Genomic DNA, 21,282 nt, shown 5'->3' on the forward strand with positions numbered 1-21,282 from the left:
CTCCTCTTCATGCTTCTAGTGTTGTAGCTGCCGTGAGTGGAATTATAGAGAAATGCCAGCACACTGATTTCAAGTTAAGCAAGGGTCCTCTATTGGGCCAGCCAGTCAAGAGCAGGCTCACACCACAAAATTTCTTGACCCCCTTCAAGCGGGGGTGCAAAGTTTTTATATGGCACTTCAAGCAGGGGATAGAAAACCCTAGTGTAAGCAGAATTTTACAGAAGCTAATATCTGCAAGGTTAGAGCTATGGGGAGCGGTCTTACAGAGGGTCTAAAAACTACACACAGACAGACCAGACAGAGTTGTGACAGTATTGTGGTTTCCACAAGATTTTTTCGGTTATCACAGGATTCAGCAGCTCTCAGCTAAATTTCCCTCCTGTTTTTGCAGGGTCGCTGCTTGCTCACAGGGCTATTTTGGTTACAAAAAGGTGCGGGGGGTGGGGGGGCAAGCTCTTAACAAAATGGAGTAAGTCTGGTTTACTGCTCAAAATGGATGGAGTAGGGCATCACACTAGTAAATAATAAGCAGCCCTCCAAAGCTGCTAAAGAGCTTTTCTACCATTATAAACCCCAAAGCTGCTGCTACCAATGAAGAGGGAGCTTCTTGGAGACAGAGCAGTGGGATACCAGCCCCATCAAGGTCACTCCCTGTTACCACAGACCTGAGCTGGGACGCCAGGTGCTTCTCCACCCAGTGTGTGCCTCTATCCTCCCAAGGGAGCTCCAGTCCTTGGAATTTCGTGTCCCTGGTCCCCACATAAACATTTCCTGATTCTGGCCCAGACTGTAGTAGCCATATGGACCACTGGGGCCTGGGGGATCTGTGTGATCCTGGAACTTGAACATTACAGGCAGGCTGCCATCTCTCCTCCATTAAGACTCTTTCCTCCCCCTCATACCCTGCCCACTGCTGCTGAGTAGCACAGGTTACCGCAAGGGACAATTGACCCAGGGTTCCCAGGAACAACTGCTTCTCCTGTGTTAGTGTGTCCACTAAACACTGAGGCTCCCACAGAGAGTAGGGCTCACACCTTTCATCTTAAAAACCAGCGGTGGACCCATGGGTGCTAGAACTGACTCTAAGCTCCCTGCCTGCCAGCCTTCCCAGGTACCACTTGCCCAGCTGCTCCAGAAGAGCAGGGAATACTTCAAAGAGAGAGGATATTAAACCTGCTTGAACATTCCATGGGCAACTCAGAACCAGCATGCTTCTCCCTGGTATGGTCAAGGACTGAACTTAGAGGACCAGGACACAGGCCTGCAAGTCAGATCCTCTACACCAGGAGTCAATACTGTTGCTCGGGGGCATGGAGGAGAAATTTGTGAATAATCTTGGGAGGCAAAAGAGTCCACAAAAGCAAAACTGAAAGGAGAGTGCAATGAGGGTCTAAGCTGCAGCACCATAGTAGAGAATCCTTCCCCCAACAGAAAAGCTGCACTTTCAGTCCAGGATAGGATCCTAGGCAGGCAAGCTTCCAACCTGTGGCATCACTGCTGATAAGTTCAGCTGCTTTGGACTGCAGCTTGAAACCAGATGCCAGAAGGAGACCTTCGGATACAGGAGGAGGAAGAGTGAAACCCACACCCAACAGCCAGTCTGTGAACCTCAGATGGCTCCTACCTGACAAGTAGCCTTTCTGGCTTGGCAGGGCCACTTTACCCTTCCTCAGTGGCTTTCTGCAGCAACTTGAGAGCAGGTCCTGGACCTCCAGCCAAGACAGCTTTTATGTCTGTCTTTGTGGACCCTGGAGGCAGGCTTGTCTGACCCTGCTCCACCCTTAGTCCTCTACAAACCTCTGCTATGGAGGACAATAAAAACTCCCCTGGGAATGCCAATACCCTACCCACAGCCAGGGACATTTGATTACTTCTTTTGATGGACTAGAACTAGTTACAGGTCCCCAAAACAATACTACAGGTGGGTCTTTCCTGAATTTGCCACCTATTGGCAGGGAGGACAATCTGTACAGCCCATAACAGCATATATGACTCAATCACACATGGCATAGCTGACTTTTACCCATAAGCATGACCTACTGTTTCAGAGTTGTAACTGGGCACTCTAATAAAATCCACACTGTTAAGAAGACCACAAGGCCAAGGAAAGAGAAAGGATTTCAAAGATCTCAATCTTTCCTTGTCAACAAAGACAGGGTATCTGTCCATGCATATAGTACACCACCAGTAAAGCCTACAAATTACCAACAATTGAGAAAACAACCACACTAAGGATATCTATAACTAAGGCACCCAGCCAGAACCTAGACCCCAGCACAGTATCCACAAATAAAACACTGGACCTAACTAGGACTAAAACAACAGACATTCTACCCCCAAACTACTGAATATACATTTTTTTCATTAGCCCTTAGGATATCTTCCAAGACTGATCATATCTCAAGCCAGAGAACAAGTCTAAACAAATTCAAAAACAAATTTAAATTATATATGTATCTTCTCAAACCAGTGAAATAAAATTAGAAATCAATTCCAAGAGAATCATGCAAATATATGCAAAGGCATGGAAATTAAAAAACCTGTTGCTAATGATCCTTACGTCAAATATAAAATTATGAAGGAAATAAAAAGATTTTTGAACTAACTGACAAAGAGGACAAAAGATTTCGAAAATCTAAGGGATACAGGAAAGGCAGCCCTAAAAGGTAAATTCATCGCCTTACATCCCCACATTAAAAAGACAGAAATATTACAAATATAACAAGCTAATGTCACATCTCAAGCAACTAGGAAAACATGAACCAAATCTAAAGCAAGCAGAGGAACAAAAATAGCAAACCTCAGAGCAGAACTAAATGAAATGTAAATAAACAAATAAAGCAAACAAAAAATAAAAAGGATTAATGAAACCAAAGTTGGTTTTTGAAAGATAAACAAAATCAATATGCCAGATTAAACAGAAATAGAATAGAAAGGACTCAAATAATCTCAATCAGAAATTAAAAAGGAAGCATTGCAACTGATACCACAGAAATATAAAATGTCATTTGTATTTCTTCAGGGGGCTCTAACCTGTTTTTCTTTTCTACTTCACATTGGAAGAGAGTTATCTTGAGCAACACATTAAATACACAAACAGTAACAAAAGCTAATGAATAAAAGAAAAGGTCTAAGAATACTTTTCATCATAACATCCAACACCACAGATAAGCAAAAAAGTCCTCAAATACTGTGCAAGAGGCCTCTGAGTCACGAGTTGGACACACATGCCTGCCTACACAAACTACTAAACATGGAAGAAGTGGGCAAATTCACAGAAGCACACAACCTCCCAATCTTCAATCAGGAAGAAGCAGAAACCCTGAACACACCAGTAATGAGCAGCAAGATTAAAACAGTTAATAATTCCCAACAACAACAAAAAAAGCCTTATACCAGTTGGATTCACAGATGAATACTACCAGACTCACAAAGAACTATTACCTAAACCTACAAAAACAAATTCTCTGTCAATGAGGAAGGAATCCTCCTTAATTCATTCTATGAAGCCAGTATCACCCTGATCCCAAATTCAAGAAAGAACACAACGAAAGAAGAAAACTACAGACCAGTATCCCATATGAACATAGATGGAAAAGTCATCTATAAGATACTAGAAAACCAAATTCTACAAAACCTTAAAAAATAATCCACCATGATCAAGTGGTTTAAAACTTAACTACTGGGTACAATAAACACCACTATATGAATGAGCCCTGACACCAAAAGCCCTGACTTAAGCATTATACAAAATATTCATATAATGCACATAAAATACCTCTTTAGTATTTTCAAATAAAAAATGATATCCTCAAACAAAAACAGACGTTAAATCAAAAACTGTTATAAGAGACAAAGAAGAATATTATGTGGGAATAAAAGGGGTCAGGTACAGTGCTCATGCCTTTAATCTCAGCAGTTTGGGAGGCCAAGGCAGTAGAATTGCCTGAGGTCAGTTTGAGACCAGCCTGGGAGATATATAGTAAGATCCCATTTCTACACAAATAATTTTAAAAAATTAGCTGGATGTGGTGGTACAGATCTGTTGTTTCAGCTACTCAGGAGTCTGAAGAGGGAGGCTTGCATGAAGCCAGGAGCTCAAAGTTATGGTGACTATGATCATACCACTGTACTTCAGCCTAGGCAAGAGACCTCATCATAAAATAAAATAATAAATAAAAGTAACCATGGCATACCATTAAGCAGACTAACATGGAAATTATGTGGTTACCAGTAAGAGAAGAAACAACAATGAAAGGGCAGATATATTAATTCAGGGGTCCTCAAACTTTTTAAACAAGGGGCCAGTTAACTGTTCCTCAGACCAATGGAGGGCCAGACTGAGGGCCCCGGGACGAGTCGGCTGCTAAGCAGGACAGGCAGTGGTGGCAAAATACCTGGTAGGCCAGATAAATGTCCTAGGCAGGCTGCATGTGGCCTGCGGGCCATAGTTTGAGGACACCTGTTTAATTATTTGAAGAAATGATGGCCAAAATATTCCCAAATTTGATGACACACATGAATCTACACATCCAAAAACTTCAACTGTAAATTCCAAACAAAGACCCATGTTGCAATAAATTAAATAAAATTCATGAAATTCAGACAAAACCAAAGAGAAAATAGTAAAAGCAGCAAGAGAGAAGTTCATTTTTCACATACATTAGATCCTTAATGCAACTAAAAGTTGGTTTCTCATCAGAAGACATAAAACCCAAATATGTCACATGGGATGACATATTTAATATACTGATAGAGGAAAAAAATACTATCAACTTTTAATTTTATACCCAGCAAAATTCTCCTTAGAAAATTAGAAAAAATATATAGATAGCCACGTATAAACAAAAGCTGAGGGAATTCATTATCACTAGAGCTGCCCTACTTGATATGCTAAAAGGAGTCCTTCAGATTGAAACAAAAATATGCAAGACAGTTACTCCAAACCATATGAAGAAATAAAGATTTCTGGCTGGGCACCGTGACCCTGTGCCTGTAATCCCAGCACTCTAACAGGCAGCAGTGTGAGGACTGACTAAGGCCACGAATTCAAGATCAGGCTGAGCAAGAGAGAGACCCCGCCTCTACAAAAAAAATAGAAAAATTAGCTGAACCTAGTGGCATGTGCCTGTACTCTCAGCTACACAGGAAACTGAAGCAGGATAATCACTTGAGCTAGGAGTCTGAAGTTTCAGTGAGCTACGATGATGCCACTGTATCTTTTAAAAGCTAGAAGAGGTGAAAAAATCCCTAACTCTTTTTGTAAGGACAGCCTTATTCTGATACCAAAGCTAGAAAAAAGACACACATACCCCAATAATGTAAGTTTGATTTAACATCCAAAAATCAATGTAACACTGTATCAATAGAATGAAAGACAGAAACCTCATGATCATTTCAATAGGTGCAAGAAAAAGCATGCCAAAATTCAATATCCCCTTCATAATTAAAAAACTCACAAAGTAGGGATATAGAAGGAAACTTCCTCTATTTAGTAAAGTAACCTCAACAAAACAAACTCATAGCTAATATCATACTTGAGGATGAAAGAGTGAATCCTTTCCCCTTAAAATCAGAAACAAGACACACTATCTACCCTGTCCTTTTCTATTCAACATTGTACCAGTAGTTCTAACCAGGGCAACATAAACTAATTAAATAAAAAGCATATAGATTGGAGAGGAAGAAGTAAAATCATTTCTACTTGCAGACGCATATAATATGCAGAAAATCCTAAGCAATTTACTAAAAAACTAACAGAGTTACTAAACCTCTTCAAAAAACTTGTAGTATCCATGATCAATATACAAAGATTAATTGTGTATCTATGCACAATCTTAAATTCTAGGAATGGGAGATCTGAAATAAAACTTAAGAAACAATTATGATTGAAAAAGAATAAAATTTCATGAATAAAAGTACCCCAAAAAGTGCAAACTTTAACTCTGAAAACTATGAAACTGAAAAAAAATAATAAAGATAACCTAAATAAGTGAAAGAAATAACATGTTGATGTATCAGAACACTTACTCAGATGGTAATACCCCCCAGATTGATCTAGTGATTCAATGCAATCTCTATCAAAATTTCAGCTGGGGGCTGGGTACAATGGCTAACGCCTGTAATCCTAGCACTCTGGGAGGCCGAGGCAGGTGAACTGCCTGAGCTCATGGGTTCAAGACCAGCCTGAGCAAGAGCTAGACCCCATCTCTAAAAAACAAAAATAAGCCAGGTGTTGTGGCAGGTGCCTGTAGTCCTAGCTACTCAGGAGGCTGAAGCAAGAGAATCACTTGAGCTAGGAGTTTGAGATTGCTGTGTACTATGATGCCATGGCGTTCTACTGAGAGTGACAAAGTTAGATTCTATCTCAAAAAAAATAAAAAAAATTTCTCAGCTGGATTTTTTTTGCAAAAACAGAAAGTCTGATTTGAAACATGAAGAGACTATTATTGCCTGCATTTAAAAAAAAAAGTATCTCAAATTAATAACCTAACTTTGTACTTTGAGAACTCAAAAAGAATAACCAATTTTGAAAAAGAAAAATAAATTTGGAGGACACACATTCCATTTGAAAACTTGCTACAAGTCTGCAGCAATAAAGACAGGCACAAGGATAGATCTACACAGATCAAAGGAACAGAACTTGGTTCTAAGTCCCCTCTCTTTTTTTTTTTTTTTTTTTTGCAGTTTTGGCTGGGGCCTCACTTGAACCTGCCACCCCCGGTATATGGGGCTGGCACCCTACTCCTTGAGCCACAGGCACCACCTCTAAACCTTATTTTTATTGATACTCAATAAAAATGAAAAGATAATGCAGTGAGGAAAAGAATCATCTTTTCAAGACACAGTACTGTAACAACTGAGTAACACAAAAGAATGAAGGTACATACATATTTCACGCCATATTCAAAAGCTGACTCAAAATAAATAAAAGAACCTAAGACACAAAATAAAACTTTTAGAAAGAAACATAGTTGCCAATATTTATAACCTTTAGTTAGGCAATGATTTCTTAAGTCTGACACCAAAAGCACAAGCAATGCCAAAAAAAAATAACCTCTGATAAATAGGTTCATCAAAATGAAAAACTTTTGGGCCAGGCACAGTGGCTCACACCTATAATCCTTGTACTCTGGAAGGCTGAGGTAGGTGGATTTGCCTAAGCTCATGGGTCGGCCTGAGCAAAAGTGAGATCTCATCTCTAAAAATAGCTGGGCATTGTGGTGGGTGCCTGTAGTCCCCAACTACTTGGAAGCTGAGCCAAGAGAATCACTTGAGCCTAAGATTTGAAGTTTCTGTGAGCTACAATGCCAGAGCACTCTATCAGAGGTCACGAAATGAGACTCTGTCTCAAAAAAAGAAAGAAAAAAAGAAAAACTTTTGTGTTTTAAAGAACACCGTAAGAAAAAAAGAAAAACTTTTGTGTTTTAAAGAACACCGGCAAGGCCTGGTGCAATGAGTAGCAACTACCTATACTCCTGGCTACTTAGATGCCTGAGGCAAGAGGATCAGTTAAGCTCAGCAGTCCAGTGTTACAGTGAGTTATGACTGAGCCACAGCACTCTAGCCTGGGTGATAGAGCAAGTTAGAAAAATCAAGAAAGTAAAAAATAACACACAGAATTGGAGAAAACATTTTTAATTTATATAATTGATAAAGAACTTTTATCCAGTATCCATAAATGAAAAGGGTTTGGATAGACATTGCAGAAAGGCATATAAATAGCCAATAATACATGAAAAGATGCTCAACATCATTAACCATAAAGAAAATGCAAATCAGGCGGCACCTGTAGGTCAGTTGGTAGGGCGCCAGCCACATATACCAGGGCTGGTGGGTTTGAACCCAGCCCAGGTCAACTAAAACAACAAAGACAACTGCAAGAACAACAAAAAAATATAGCTGGGCATTGTGGAAGGTGCCTGTAGTCCCATCTACTTGGGAGGCTGAGGCAAGAGAATAGCTTGAGTCTAGGAGTTTGCTGTGAGCTGTGACACCATGGAACTCTACCTGGGGCAACAGGTTGAGACTCTGCCTCAAAAAAAAAGAAAGAAAATGCAAATGAAAACTACAATATGCGAATCACTTCATATCCATGAGGGCAGCTATAAGGAAAAAAAGGAGAGAATAACAAGTGTTGACTAAGAATGAAGAAATCGAATCCCTATACATGGCTGTTCAGAACATAAAATGGTTATGTTGTATCTACTTTGGAAAACAGGTTTACAGTTCCACAAAAGCGTAAAAACAAAGTTACTATATGAGCTAATAATTTCACTCCTAGGTATATACCTAAAATATATGTAGATGTGGGGAGAAAAAAGTAATACCTTTTCTTCATACACAGCAAGTTTCATAGCTGACATCCCTGCAATAAAACACAGATTAAAAGATACAGGCTTTCTTTTGGGGGTGAAGAAAATGTTCTGAACTTGATTGTGGCGATGATTTTACAATTTTGTGCATAATTTAAAAACTAGTGAATTTTATATTTCAAATAGATTAAGTGTATAGCATGTGAGTTCTATTTCTTCTAATAATGCCTTCTTACTACAAAGAAAGGATGCAAAGTTTTCTTACTGACAAGACAATGTAATTGTACAACTTAGAAAAAATCAAAAAGTCTGTACAGGCTCGGCAGCCATAGCACAATGGTTACGGCACCAGTCACATACACCAAGGGTAGAGGCTTCAAACCCAGCGTAGGCCAGCTAAATACAATGACAACTACAAAAAAAATAGCCGGGCATTGTGGTGTGCTTCTATAGTCCCAGCTACTTGGGAAGTTAAGGCAAGAGAATTGCTTAAGCCCAAGAGTTTGAGGTTGCTGTGAGCTATGACACCACGACAGTCTTTACTAAGGGTGACACAGTGAGACTCTTGTCTCAAAAAAAAGAAAAAAAAGGACATACAACATGTTAGAACTAATAAAGTAGTTGGAAAAAACTTGTACAGAAGCTAAAAACAAATCAATAACATTCCTGTATTTCAGAAATAATCAATTTTAAAATATAATAGAAAGTGCATTACTTACTATAATGCTATTTACAGTAACAGTAATTAGGAATAAATCTAGTAAAAGTGGGCAAAGCCATTTTACAAGAAGTTATAAACACCTATTATAGATTCATAGATAGTAGAATCACAATTCCCTCAAAATTAATTCATAATTCAGTATGCCTCTCATCTGCTAACATTTTCACTAAAACTAATAAAAATGATTCTTAGTATTCTAACCTAATGAAGAGAAACAGGGCTTACAACTTACAAAGAAATGAATAAAAAAGTAGGCTTCCACTCAGGCACAGTAGGCATTGCCTATATAGTCCATGCACTTTGGGAGGGCAAGGTAGGAGGATCTCTCGAGGCCAGGAATTTAAGACCAACTCTATCAATATGAGAACCTGTCTCCACAAAAAAATAAAAATTTAAAACTTAGGCATGGTGGTATATACCTATAGTTCTAGCTACTCGGGAGGTGAAGATGAGAAGACCACTTGATTTCAGGGGTTTGAGGCTGCAGTGAGCTATGACTGCACCATTGTACTCTAGCCTGAGCAAAACAGAGAAATCCTATCTCTTAAAAAAAAAGAACAAAAGAAAAATAGACCTCTCTCCCAAACAGTGAGTCAAATTATATAACCAAAATACCTAAAACCATGAAAACAATAGGAAATTCAGAGATGTGAGATTGAACCACAAATCAGTGAATTATTGAATAAGTGATGTGGAACACACACAAGGAATATCCCACATACATGAGGAAATTTGGAGATGTGAGATTACATCACAAATCAGTAAACTATTGAGTAAGTGACATGGAACATCATACCCAAAAATGAAGTCTTAATTAAGACTCTGAGGTAGAGAACACTTTGTCATATATAACTCCAAAAGTAAAAACATTCAAGAAAAAAAATAAATTGATTTTACACAAACTCACAAACTTTTGAAAGTTTAATTCACCTTATGTAAGGTTCAAAAACAGGAGGCATATTTGTAATATATAAAATAAAGCATTAGTATCCAAAATAAAAAATGCTTATGAATAAATAAGAAAAAGACAAAACACCTTAATAAAGTCACATAAGTAAAAAGTCATAGGATATCACAGAACTGATTATTTGAATTATATGAATAAGAAAATAAAAATTATCACCAAATACTCATGTAGCTATAAATTAACATAAGGAAGTATCACTTACCCTTATCATACTTCCAAACTATTTGAAGGATATAAAGAAGTAGAAACTGATTTAAAAAAAATTAAGCAAACAAATACACCAAAATTTATTTATCTCAATGGCTCTGGCTCAGGCTCAGTCATTCTCAGATTATGAACTAATAGAATTAAGATTCTGCCTGAAATATCTGAAACAGATTGATTTACACAATCAAAAAGACATATCCTCTCTCCACCTTAAATATTTACACACACACATCCACATATACTACAGTAGTCCCTCAGTATCCAAAGAGGATTGGTTCCAGGACCCTTTGCAGATACCTAAATTCACAGACACTCAAGTCCCTTATGGAAATGCCAGAGTATCTATGTAGAACTTACCCATATACTTTAAACCACCTCTAGATGACTTATAATACCTAATACAATGTAAGTAGTTGTAATATAATATTTTTATTTGTATTAATTTTTATTATTACATTTTATTTTTATTTATTATTACATGTTATTTTTTATTATTTTTTTTCCAAATGCTTTTGGCCCATTTTGGCTGAATTTACCAAAGCAAAACCTATGGATACTAAAGGCCAACTGTTTATATGTGTCAAATAGCTGTACATAACCATGTATTTACATATTTTTTAAAGTGCATGCATATATTTACCACTACTACCATTTGTTTCTGGCCTTTTCAACAAATTTTATGGTAAGAAAGAAACCCAACATTTGGTGGGAAAATAAATGAGCAATACCCCTCATAAGACAAAGAGAATGCCACAAAAAAAGGATTATTTTGGAAAAATGCTAATCAAAAAGGATAGAAAAACCCATGGTTTCATTTGACTAGCCTTTAAAAAAAGATGTAGGAATATTATTACAATTTATTGTAACTTTTACCTTCTATAAAAATAAAATTTTATTATGAATAAGGCCCTTTGAAGCCAAAGAAAGCATCATCTGAGAACCAAGAGTATTTTCAATATTTTTTACACTTTATTTTTTAAAGGACCTGGGAATAAAGTCAATACTATATTGCAATGAAATGAATTCTAGCTATAATTATAAATTTAAACCTTAATTTAAAAAAAGTCAAAACCCGTGATTCTAAATATGTTTTTTCAAAACACATTTTATTTCAAAATGCAATTGCCTTTATTTTTTAATGATTACATTTTAGGATAACTATTTGAAGTCAGTTTCCTGCTTTGCAACATCAATTTTTAAAAAGCTGTGGGTCTTAAGTGAAAGAATATAAATTAATGCTAGTCCCCACTGGTGGATTTGAATATATAAGTTGTTATTTAAAGAAAATAACATGTTTTAAATTTCCTATAAGAAGTTAGATCCAAAAAAGCAGTGTGGATTCCATTCTCGTTGTATACCTTTATTTTTGCATCAATGCTATATTTTTCTTTTCTCCAATGTACTTCTTGCTTCCTCAGTTTCTCCAGGTCATTTAGCAAGTCTGTGCAGCGGGTACTTAATTTCTCATTTTCCTCCTTCAGACTTTTTATAACTAGTCTGTTTTGCTCTTCTTTATTCTGTACACACTCCTTAGTGTCCTGTAGAACAGTACCATAAGGGCCAATAAACAAACAAAAAAACCCACCAAAACATGAAAAAAAAATGTGAGAACTAATCAGCAAATATAAACTGTGCAGTTTTACCCTCACAGCAGCTTCTTCTATATTTGATAGCCAAGGTCACCTGTGTACTTTTATTGGCCTCTTTTCATGCAGGTGGATGGGTCATATTTTTTCACTGGATGACAGCTTTGATGAGTACACATTTGCAAAGAGCCCATTAATTGATCAAGCTGCCTTTGATGCTGTCCCCAGCTATTTTTGAGACCCACACAGACATATCCTCCCAGACCTGGGTATTATCAATTAATAATGCCAGTCCCATCAGAATCTAATTACAAGAAGCCACATATTCACACTCCTACTTTCTTAGCTCCATTTCCATCATTAACTATTAATCTGAAAGTTATAAAGCTTGGAGTTCTAGCTTTAAAGCATCTTTATCAGAGTTTCTGCATGTGAAAAAACTGTATGGTATAGCAGGGCCTAAGGCAATTTTTCCTCCAAGCCTGTCACTTCCTGTGCCACAAAGGCTCACAAAGCTTAAAGCAGGACTTCAAAGCAACAGTCTTACAAAACTATATATAAGTCAACATACCTTAACTTCTTGACTTTTATCTTTAAATTTCTTCTCCAAGTCACTGAATTCTTTCCTGAAAAAAGCATTTTCTTCATCTACTGCAATCTTCCGTTTTACAAGGTCATTTATTTCCTGTTTTAGTAATGATTCTCTCTGCAAAAAAAAATTTAAATTATTGGTAAGCTTTTATTCTTGAGAAAAAATATTTTATTTTAAAGGTTTTAGATTATGGTTACTAATATTAGGATTAAGTAGCTTTCACATAATGTCTATCATCATAATTCTCATTTTTATATGACATGCTTATGGATTTTCAACCAAAATATACAAGTATAATGCCTATTTATGATGAACATACAAAAATTGGACACCAAATATTAAGCTATACTCAGAATTAAACTTTCAGCATTCACATATATAAAGAAAAAAAACAAGATTTTACAAAATATTCTAATTAAAAATCCATTTATAGCTTTAAATAAGATTACAATTTGAATGTCATCTGGAAGAAACAATTCTTTGAAAAGCAACAATGATTTTTGAAGCATAAATCTTTAAAAAAATAAAATGGCAAGATATTTGGTACTAAAAATATCTTGCTCTGTAAACAGAATATTAACAATAATATGACTGCCATAACTTTTAACTGAATGTTCAACTACTATAGATATCTAAATGAAACCTATTTGGTAAACATACCCATGACTCATCCTTAAATTTCCCTCTTTTCTCTTTATAGCTTTTTCTCTAAGAAAATTCACCCTCTCTCAGCTTCTAGTCTTCCCCTGTCTGAAAACTATCCAATCCATAATGCAGCCCTCATTTTCTCAATAACAAATCTCATATTTTCAACTTTCTATATAACATCTCCACTCTGATAATCTGCTGCTACTTCAAACTAACTTGCTAAAATTGAAATCCATATCCTGATACTATCTCTTTCCAAAACTTCAACTTTTGTCAACTCAGCCATTCTCTCAACGAATATTTATTAAGTATATACTATCCAATTATTTGAAGCCTACAAGTCAGATTCAAGAGCACCATTTATCTCTCAACCAAAAAAACATCAAGATAATGATGCAAATACCCTTCACTTAGGCCTGAACACAGACTCCATTTTCTGGGCTTGAGCAGGTCCATAAACCAGTTTGATTACCATGTATACCACCACTCCCAGGGAAGGGGTAAATGCCCGAAAACTGACCACATTCCTACATGATGGCAGTTTTAATATTAACTTTTCTGCTCACAGCCTCTGGCACCAAATGCTTGTGATATATTTTAGACATACATTTGATCTCCCCAGACTCCTCTGCCTGTAAGGTAGGAAAAGCTGCATATGCATCAGAGGTCTGAATCCTGGGCTACCCACTCAGGATCTTCCTCCGTGGTACCAGAAGGCTTTGCTATTTCCTTTCTCTCTTTTTTGTTTTTTTCAGAGACAGAGTCTCACTCTATTGCCCTCGGTAGAGTGCTGTAGCGTCACAGCTCACAGCAACCTCCAGCTCTTAGGTTTAGGCGATTCTCTTGCTTCAGCCTCCCAAGTAGCTGAGACTACAGGCTATTTCCTTTCTCTTATCGCTAATAAAATCTATGCTTTCACTTAGTCGTGGTGGCCTGTGAATTCACTTTTCAAATTTCCAAGACCAAGAACCCAGCAGAGAAATTCCAGTTACAATAGAAACATATATTTTTAAAGTAATATGTTCAGCAAACTTCTATTCCATCTCTGATCTATCATTGAGGCTGATCTCTAAATATCAATTTACTTTGTACTATTATCATATTTACTCTCTACCAAACCCTCTCTAAAGGACTTCAGGTTAAGTGAACATTAGGGTAAGATTCAGTATAAAATGAAAAGTAGATTAAGTTTTAGGAATAAAGTGAAAATATTCCTATATTCTAATTTTTTTAAGTTGTAATGTTAATTGTTGATTTCATACTACTTCTATTTAAAAATACTTTCGACACCGAATACATACAAAAGTCAATTGTGATAAGTGCGTAAAGAATAAAAGAAGTAGACCCTATACCCACCATCATTCAGCCAAGAAACATAATTTCACTGTTAACTTTGTAGTCCCCTGAATGTCCGCTTAACCTCCTATTCCCTTCAAGGGTAACCACTATCCTGAAACTGTGATTCTTTCTTCTTTCTTTTCTCTCACTTTTCTTTCTAGTTTGAAGACAGATACAGAAACACCTACACACACACACACACACACACACTTATCTGATATACTGTATAGTGTAACTTATTTTTTGGAACTTATATTAATACATCAAATCAAACCATACATATGAATTACATGGCTTACTATTTTTGCTCAATATGTATTCCTCAATTGATCTATAAGAATGAACATAGCTACAATTAAATAACCTTGATGTACAGTAATACCCCATTATATAAATAATGCTATCATCTGCATATTTATCCATCTCTCATCAGTAAATATTTCAGCTATTCCCATTTAAGGGAAAGGGGCATACAAACAATGCTGCTGTGAACACTCTTAAGCATGCCTCCAGATTTGCATGCACAAGAATTTCTCCCAAGCAGTATTTTTTAAACTACAGTTTGCAATCAAGTAATGGAGTCATTAAATCAATTTAGTAACCACTATCAGCATTTTTAAACATTTAAACAAAATAGAAAATATAAAAGTAATAAGTATACACACTTAGTATAAACAATGCCTATAAGAATAAACTTATGAAATAAGCAGACATACTTCATAAATTAAAATATTTCCTAAATATTTTCATGCTTTTTGGGGTTTTTACTTTAATATTATTACATTCACATTTGATATAAACACTGATATATGTTTACCTTAACTATACATACTAAGGATAGCTATTACTATATGAAACTTCTATTTTGTGTGTATGTTGGTTTATGAAACAAAATGTACTTCTTTCAGTATGGGGATCATATTAAGTTTTAGAAAGGTTTTCCAATTAAAAATAGTGTGGTAAACTTAACAGACACTGATAATATAAATGACATCAATAGCAAGACCTTTTATGAGATATATTTAATATTTCAAATTTGGCATTTCAGTGAACTTAGTAATTCACAAGGAAAAAAATACATACAATTTGTAAATAAAGAAGTATAATAAGATAATAAGTTGGGGCTCAGTGCCTGTAGCTCAGTGAGTAGGGCGCCAGCCACATACATGAAGGCTGGTGAGTTTAAGCCCAGCCTGGGCCTGCTAAATAACAATGACTACTGCAACCAAAAAATAGCGAGGCATTGTGGTGGGTGCCTGTAGTCCCACTTACTCGGGAGGCTGAGGCAAAAGAATTGCTTCAGCCCAAGAGTTTGAGGTTGCTGTGAGCTGTAACATCACAGCACTCTACGGAGGGCAACATAGTGAAACTCTGTCTCAAAAAAAAAAAAAGATAGTAAGTTGGTTAACCAAAACTATGACTATTATCAAATCAGTTCATTATATTACATAATATAGTTTGATATTATATTTTGCAATAATTAAATAAGATGAAGATATACTCCCAAGAGAATTAAGAAATTAAATTCTCAAAAATTTGTAAAAGTTTATATAATTCCACATATTTTCCTTATGCTCTCAAAAATCTACATTAAAAAATAAAAGCACAGGTATATACAGTTAAAGTTCACTTTAAAATTTAGCTTTATGAATCTTTTTCAATAAGCCTTTTGAACAGAGTAGGGTACATCCTTAATGATCTGGCTTTAGTTGATATTAAAATAGCAAAGGGAACTCAGAGAAACCATAAAGCATAAGAGGTGACAAGAGAAAGTATGTCTGGAACAAATAATTTATTATGGATAAGCCATAAAATGAATAATTCAAATCATGGTCAAGAGAATTCTATAAACTAAGAAGAGAATAACAGTAAGTATGAAGCAGGGGAAAAAAACAGGAGTGGCTGTATAAGACCTAAACACTACCAGGCAATACTTGAACATAGTTAATTTATTATCTATAGTGACCTACTTTGAAAATAGACATGAAAGCTTTAACTAAAAAAAAGCAGTAATGCAATCACAACAATTAAAACAATGATAAATGGAGAAAGGAGAAGGAATCAGAGAATTATTTCAAACTGAGAACCAAAAGGGAATTATAATGTTAAAGAGCAGTCATCAGGACGGAGCAAGATGGTGGCTGAGAAGCAGCTTGTTTGCAACCGGGAGCAGTAAGACTGGGAGAGAAGACTCCAGGCACCTCTGGCCTGTGGATTTTGCCCAGAAACATCCCTTTGGGGAGGCAAGAAGGCAGTGGGAGACTTCTGGACCCAAGGAGGAGGAGGATGAAAGCAGTAAAGAGGTGGCACGTGGTTGCATTCTGTATGAGGCCATGGTGGATGTGGCAGCTGCAGCTACAGGAGCAGCAAGTTTACAGAGAGAGAGGCCTTCCCTGTGAGCTTTTTTTTTTTTTTTTGACTTGCACACTCAGTTGAGTTACCTTGGGAGATCTTGAGCCAATGAGCAAGTGACTTTGAATGGTGCCCAGAGGCCAGTACTGAGACCAAGGGAAAACCGGAGTTTTCGTTGCTTAGCACTCAGCACAGAGGAGCATACAGAGAGGCCAGCTTTGGTGTACCTGATAAGCAGGCAGCCCCTTTGGGAGAGATCCCAACAACATATGCTTTCCTGGGAAAGCCTCTCCTTAGCCAAGGGTCATAGTTTCCTTGGAAAGGTCAAGGCAGGCTGAGAGATTCAGGCTCTCAACCCTCTAGGATTTGAGGGCAAAGAAGTCAGCAGAAGCCTCCAGTCTCCATCTTATGCAGCTATATCAACATTGTGATTAGCATCTTATCCATATATATATATATATATATTCTTTCTCTCTCGCTTTCTCTGTATATACCATACCATATGTATACATACACATACATATATATACACAGAGCTGTTTTTTCTTTTTTCTTCATTTTTCTTATGCATATAATTTTTCATTGTTGCCTTCTTTAATAATAAGAACTTCATTTTTGCTAGTTTTTCTGCTCCTATTATTTGTTTTTTACCCTGTAAGGTTTTATGTTTGTTAATTTTGGTTTGATATGCAGTATTTTTGTTTTTCTTCTCTGTTTGGTGGAGGTGGGGTCCTGTGTCTGCTTAGGCTGGCAAAGAGCTGCAGATGTCAAGGGACACCCACCCCAGCACTCCCAGAGGTTGGGGGGTTTTAGGTGTGTGTCAAAGTACCCTACTGCACACCTCTATTACTCCTGTTTCTCTCTTTCTGTGCCACTCTTCTTTTGGTCCATCTTCCCTTTTACTCACCCCAGTTTCTTTCTTTTTTTTTTATTTCTTTTGTCTTTTATCCCTTCTTGGTCTTCAATATTCTCATCCTTTTAGTCCTGTACTAAAAGGACAAATCAACACCTTAGGTCAGAGGCATGGTTACTTAAAGAGAAAGGGGAAGTGAAAGGAAAAAGTAGGGCAAGAAAACAGGCAAGAAGAAAACACTCATGAGGAAGAAACAATAGAAAAATCTGGCACCATGTAAAACCAGACCAGGGCAACCCCCACAAGGGACCATAAGGTAGATACTGCAGAGGAGTCTACCTATGAAGAAATGTTAGAAATGACAGAAGGGGAATTTAAAATATGGATGATAAAAACAATGAAGGAAATTGCTGAGAAAGTGGAAAATAACCAAAAGGAATTCCAAAAACAGAATCAAATAAGAGATGAATGATATGAAGAATACAGAAAGGATATAGCAGAGCTGAAGGAATTGAAGCAGTCAATTAGGGAATTTAGAGATGCAGTACAAAGTATCAACAACGGATTAGACCATGCAGAAAAATCTCAGGGGTAGAAGACAAAGCTCTTGAACTAACTCAGTTAAAGAGTCAGAAAAAAAAGAGAGAGAAAGCAGAACACTCACTGACAGAATTATGGGACTTCATGAAGCATTCAAACATACGAGTCATAGGTATTCCAGAAAGGGAAGAAGAACAACCCAGCAGAATGGGAGCCATACTAGAGAATATTATAAATGAAAATGTCCCAAATATCACCAAAGATTCTGACACACTCCTTTCAGAGGGATATCAGACCCCAGGTCACCTCGACTCAAATAGAGCTTCTCCAGGACACATTGTGATGAACCTGTCCAAAGTCAAGACAAAAGCAAAGATTCTGCAAGCCCCAAGGAGTAAGCGCCAATTGATCTACTTGGGAAAATCCATCAGGGTGACAGCAGACTTCTCAAATGAAACTTTTCAAGCCAGAAGACAATGCTCATCTACCTTTAATCTACTTGAAACAAAACATTAAGCTAAGCTTTAAAATTGATAGAGAAATCAAATCTTATACTGATATGCAAACATTAAGGAAGTTTGCCACAATAAGACCAGCTCTACAGAAAAAACACAAACCTATTCTACACACTGACCATCACAATGGACCACCTGTAAAGCACCCAGCAACTAAAGGACAAAACCTAGCTTCCACAATGATGTGAAAGATAAAACTAGGCAATGGACTTTCACAAAATAAAATGAATATCAAGAGCATTCACCAAAAGGAGTGCAAAATTAACTCCAAAGGATATTAAAAGCAGTACCAAAACCCATTATCCTTATCATAAATGATAAAATCATTTTATCATAAGGACATTTGCACTTGATTGTTTATCGCAGCTAGACTTACAATTGCCAAAATCTGAAAACAGCCTAAATGCCCACCAACCCAGGAATGGATTAACAAGTTGTGGTATATGAAACCATGGAATACTATTCAGCCATTTAAAAAGATGGAGAGTTCACATCTTTTGTATTAAACTGGATGGAATGGAACACATCATTTTCAGTAAAGCATCACAAGAATGGAGAAGCAAGAACCCTACGTACTCAATTCTGATACAAGGACAATTGATAACCTAGTACATGGTGTGGGGTGGAGGGAAGAGGGTGCAGGGAGAGGGAAGTAGGGGGATGGGGGTAGGGTGTGACACCTCTTGGGGATGGGTCACAATTATAAAAGGGACTTTACCTAACAAATTCAATCAGTGTAACCTGGTTCTTTTTACCCTCAATGAGGCCCCAACAATTTAAAAAAAAAGAGCAATCATCATGTAATTAAATGCAATATACTAGGTTATCAGAACTCATGTTTTTAAGAGCAATACTAGAAGAGAAATGTATTATATTATTTTATAACTAACAGTGGCAAGGCTAAAGCATAATCTTATCCCAAAAAGTTTTATGGAAATTCTTTAAACTAGTTATTATTTTTTAAGCTACATATTATTGAGAGATTACAATAGTTTTTCTGTAACAGCTAAAAAGAACAGTGTATATGTGTGATACTTTACAGTAACTTTATACAGTTTGTTGCTCTATTCCATAGTTATAAATCTTGAAAATAAAGAGCTATTTAATATTACTCAGTGAAAATGAAAAAAAAAAAAAATTCAATGGAGAGACTTCCAGTTCCCAGTCCAGCATAAGAAACATAAAAGTTGTCCCATCCACTCACATAGTAAGAAAAAAGCTGAACAAACTGAAAATCAACAACTCCTCTTAGATCATCAGAGAACTGAGATCATCAGACAAACAAATATTCCCTAAATAAAGAGACAGGTGGATACAGAGAATAACAACTTATGGGATCAGAAGCCCAGGAGCATAACACTCCACAGTAATCAATATACTGTAACTTCTCTGTCCTTATTTAAAGTCTTATCATCTCTTTTACTAAAATTTGTCTTCCTCTCACTCATGCCCATTAATATCAGAAAATAATCTTTTTTCAAAATTATCATCATTTAAAGTTTTCTCTGTTACATTATATATCCATATCTCAAGGTCAAAACTCTCTCCCAAGTGCCAGATCTATGCTTCTAACAGTTTGGTAAAAATCTCTAAATGGAATTCCTATTAGTAACTAAAATACAAACTAAAAAAGTTCAAAACTTTACCCTCAAAACAAGTTGTACTTCCTGAAAATAACCTTCCTCCCGATAATAATGTTACTGTTCTCCTGGTTTCTCCAGACAGAAAACCTGAGAATCATTTTCAAGTTACTGTCACGTATTTACCGTTCCATTTACATACCTTTAATCCCTGTAAACCTAATAATTCAGGTTCATGTCACTACTTAAGACTATGAAATAACCTCCTAATAGATCATCCAACATAAAATAAGTCTTATGTTAACCTATTGTCTTACATATTACCTATGAAGTAAACTATATACATTTCAATATTACCCAAACATACTACCCTACACTGCTGTTTTCATGCATTTTTCCTACTATTTATGATACCTTTATGAATGCTTGTAAATCCTCCCAATAAATCTCTTCCTACTGAAACCCATTTGAAAATAAGATCTTTTCACTGAATTTAATCTCTCCTTCCTTTGAATCTTTGCAACATCTTGCACCATAATACACTGCTTTTATTCTATTTCAATCATACTTTCAACAATATTCAAAAAGCATCTGTTATGAGCCAGGCAATATAAATATTAGGTGCTGAGTATAAAAGGTCAGTAAGAGAAAAATGGATATCACTCTCATTGAGCCTATAAGCTAGTATTGAAGATATAGTTATTTACATCTTACATATATCCTCACCCTAATCCTTAAAAGGATTCAAAAATAATTAAAGGCAAGATATGTAACTTTGATTTTCCATGACACCATCACAAGACAATATATACATTTAATAAAATATTCTATTGAGCCTAACTAAAAATACACCTCATAGACAGTTATAACCATTAAAGCACAAAAATGTGTAAGATTTAAGCTAAGAAATTTTAAGTACTAAAAAACAATTTATCTTAAGGTAATTTAATATTTTATACATGTGTATATAACCTATGTGAGTCTACTCAAAAAGATAAATAATGAAATCTCTACCAAGGAAGCAGAGCAGAAAAAGAATTTAGTAAAGAAAGGAAAAAAAAAAAAAAA

General features: G+C 36.2%; 1 protein-coding gene across 2 annotated transcripts in view; it reads right to left on the bottom strand.

The window, feature by feature from the left end:
• Positions 1–21,282, bottom strand: part of CNTLN (centlein) — a 319,321-nt gene that overhangs the window by 208,942 nt on the left and 89,097 nt on the right. For both annotated transcript variants that reach the window (XM_003782868.2, XM_012813233.1), the window contains exons 4-5: positions 12,368–12,502; positions 11,569–11,748 (exon numbers count right to left, since the gene is read on the bottom strand). In XM_003782868.2, the coding sequence (XP_003782916.1) occupies positions 11,569–11,748; positions 12,368–12,502 (315 nt within the window). The remainder of the gene's footprint in view (positions 1–11,568; positions 11,749–12,367; positions 12,503–21,282) is intronic.

This window comes from Otolemur garnettii, unplaced genomic scaffold, assembly GCF_000181295.1.
Source record: "Otolemur garnettii isolate 467f Iridium unplaced genomic scaffold, OtoGar3 scaffold00006, whole genome shotgun sequence".
In the NCBI taxonomy this organism is placed as follows: domain Eukaryota; kingdom Metazoa; phylum Chordata; class Mammalia; order Primates; family Galagidae; genus Otolemur; species Otolemur garnettii.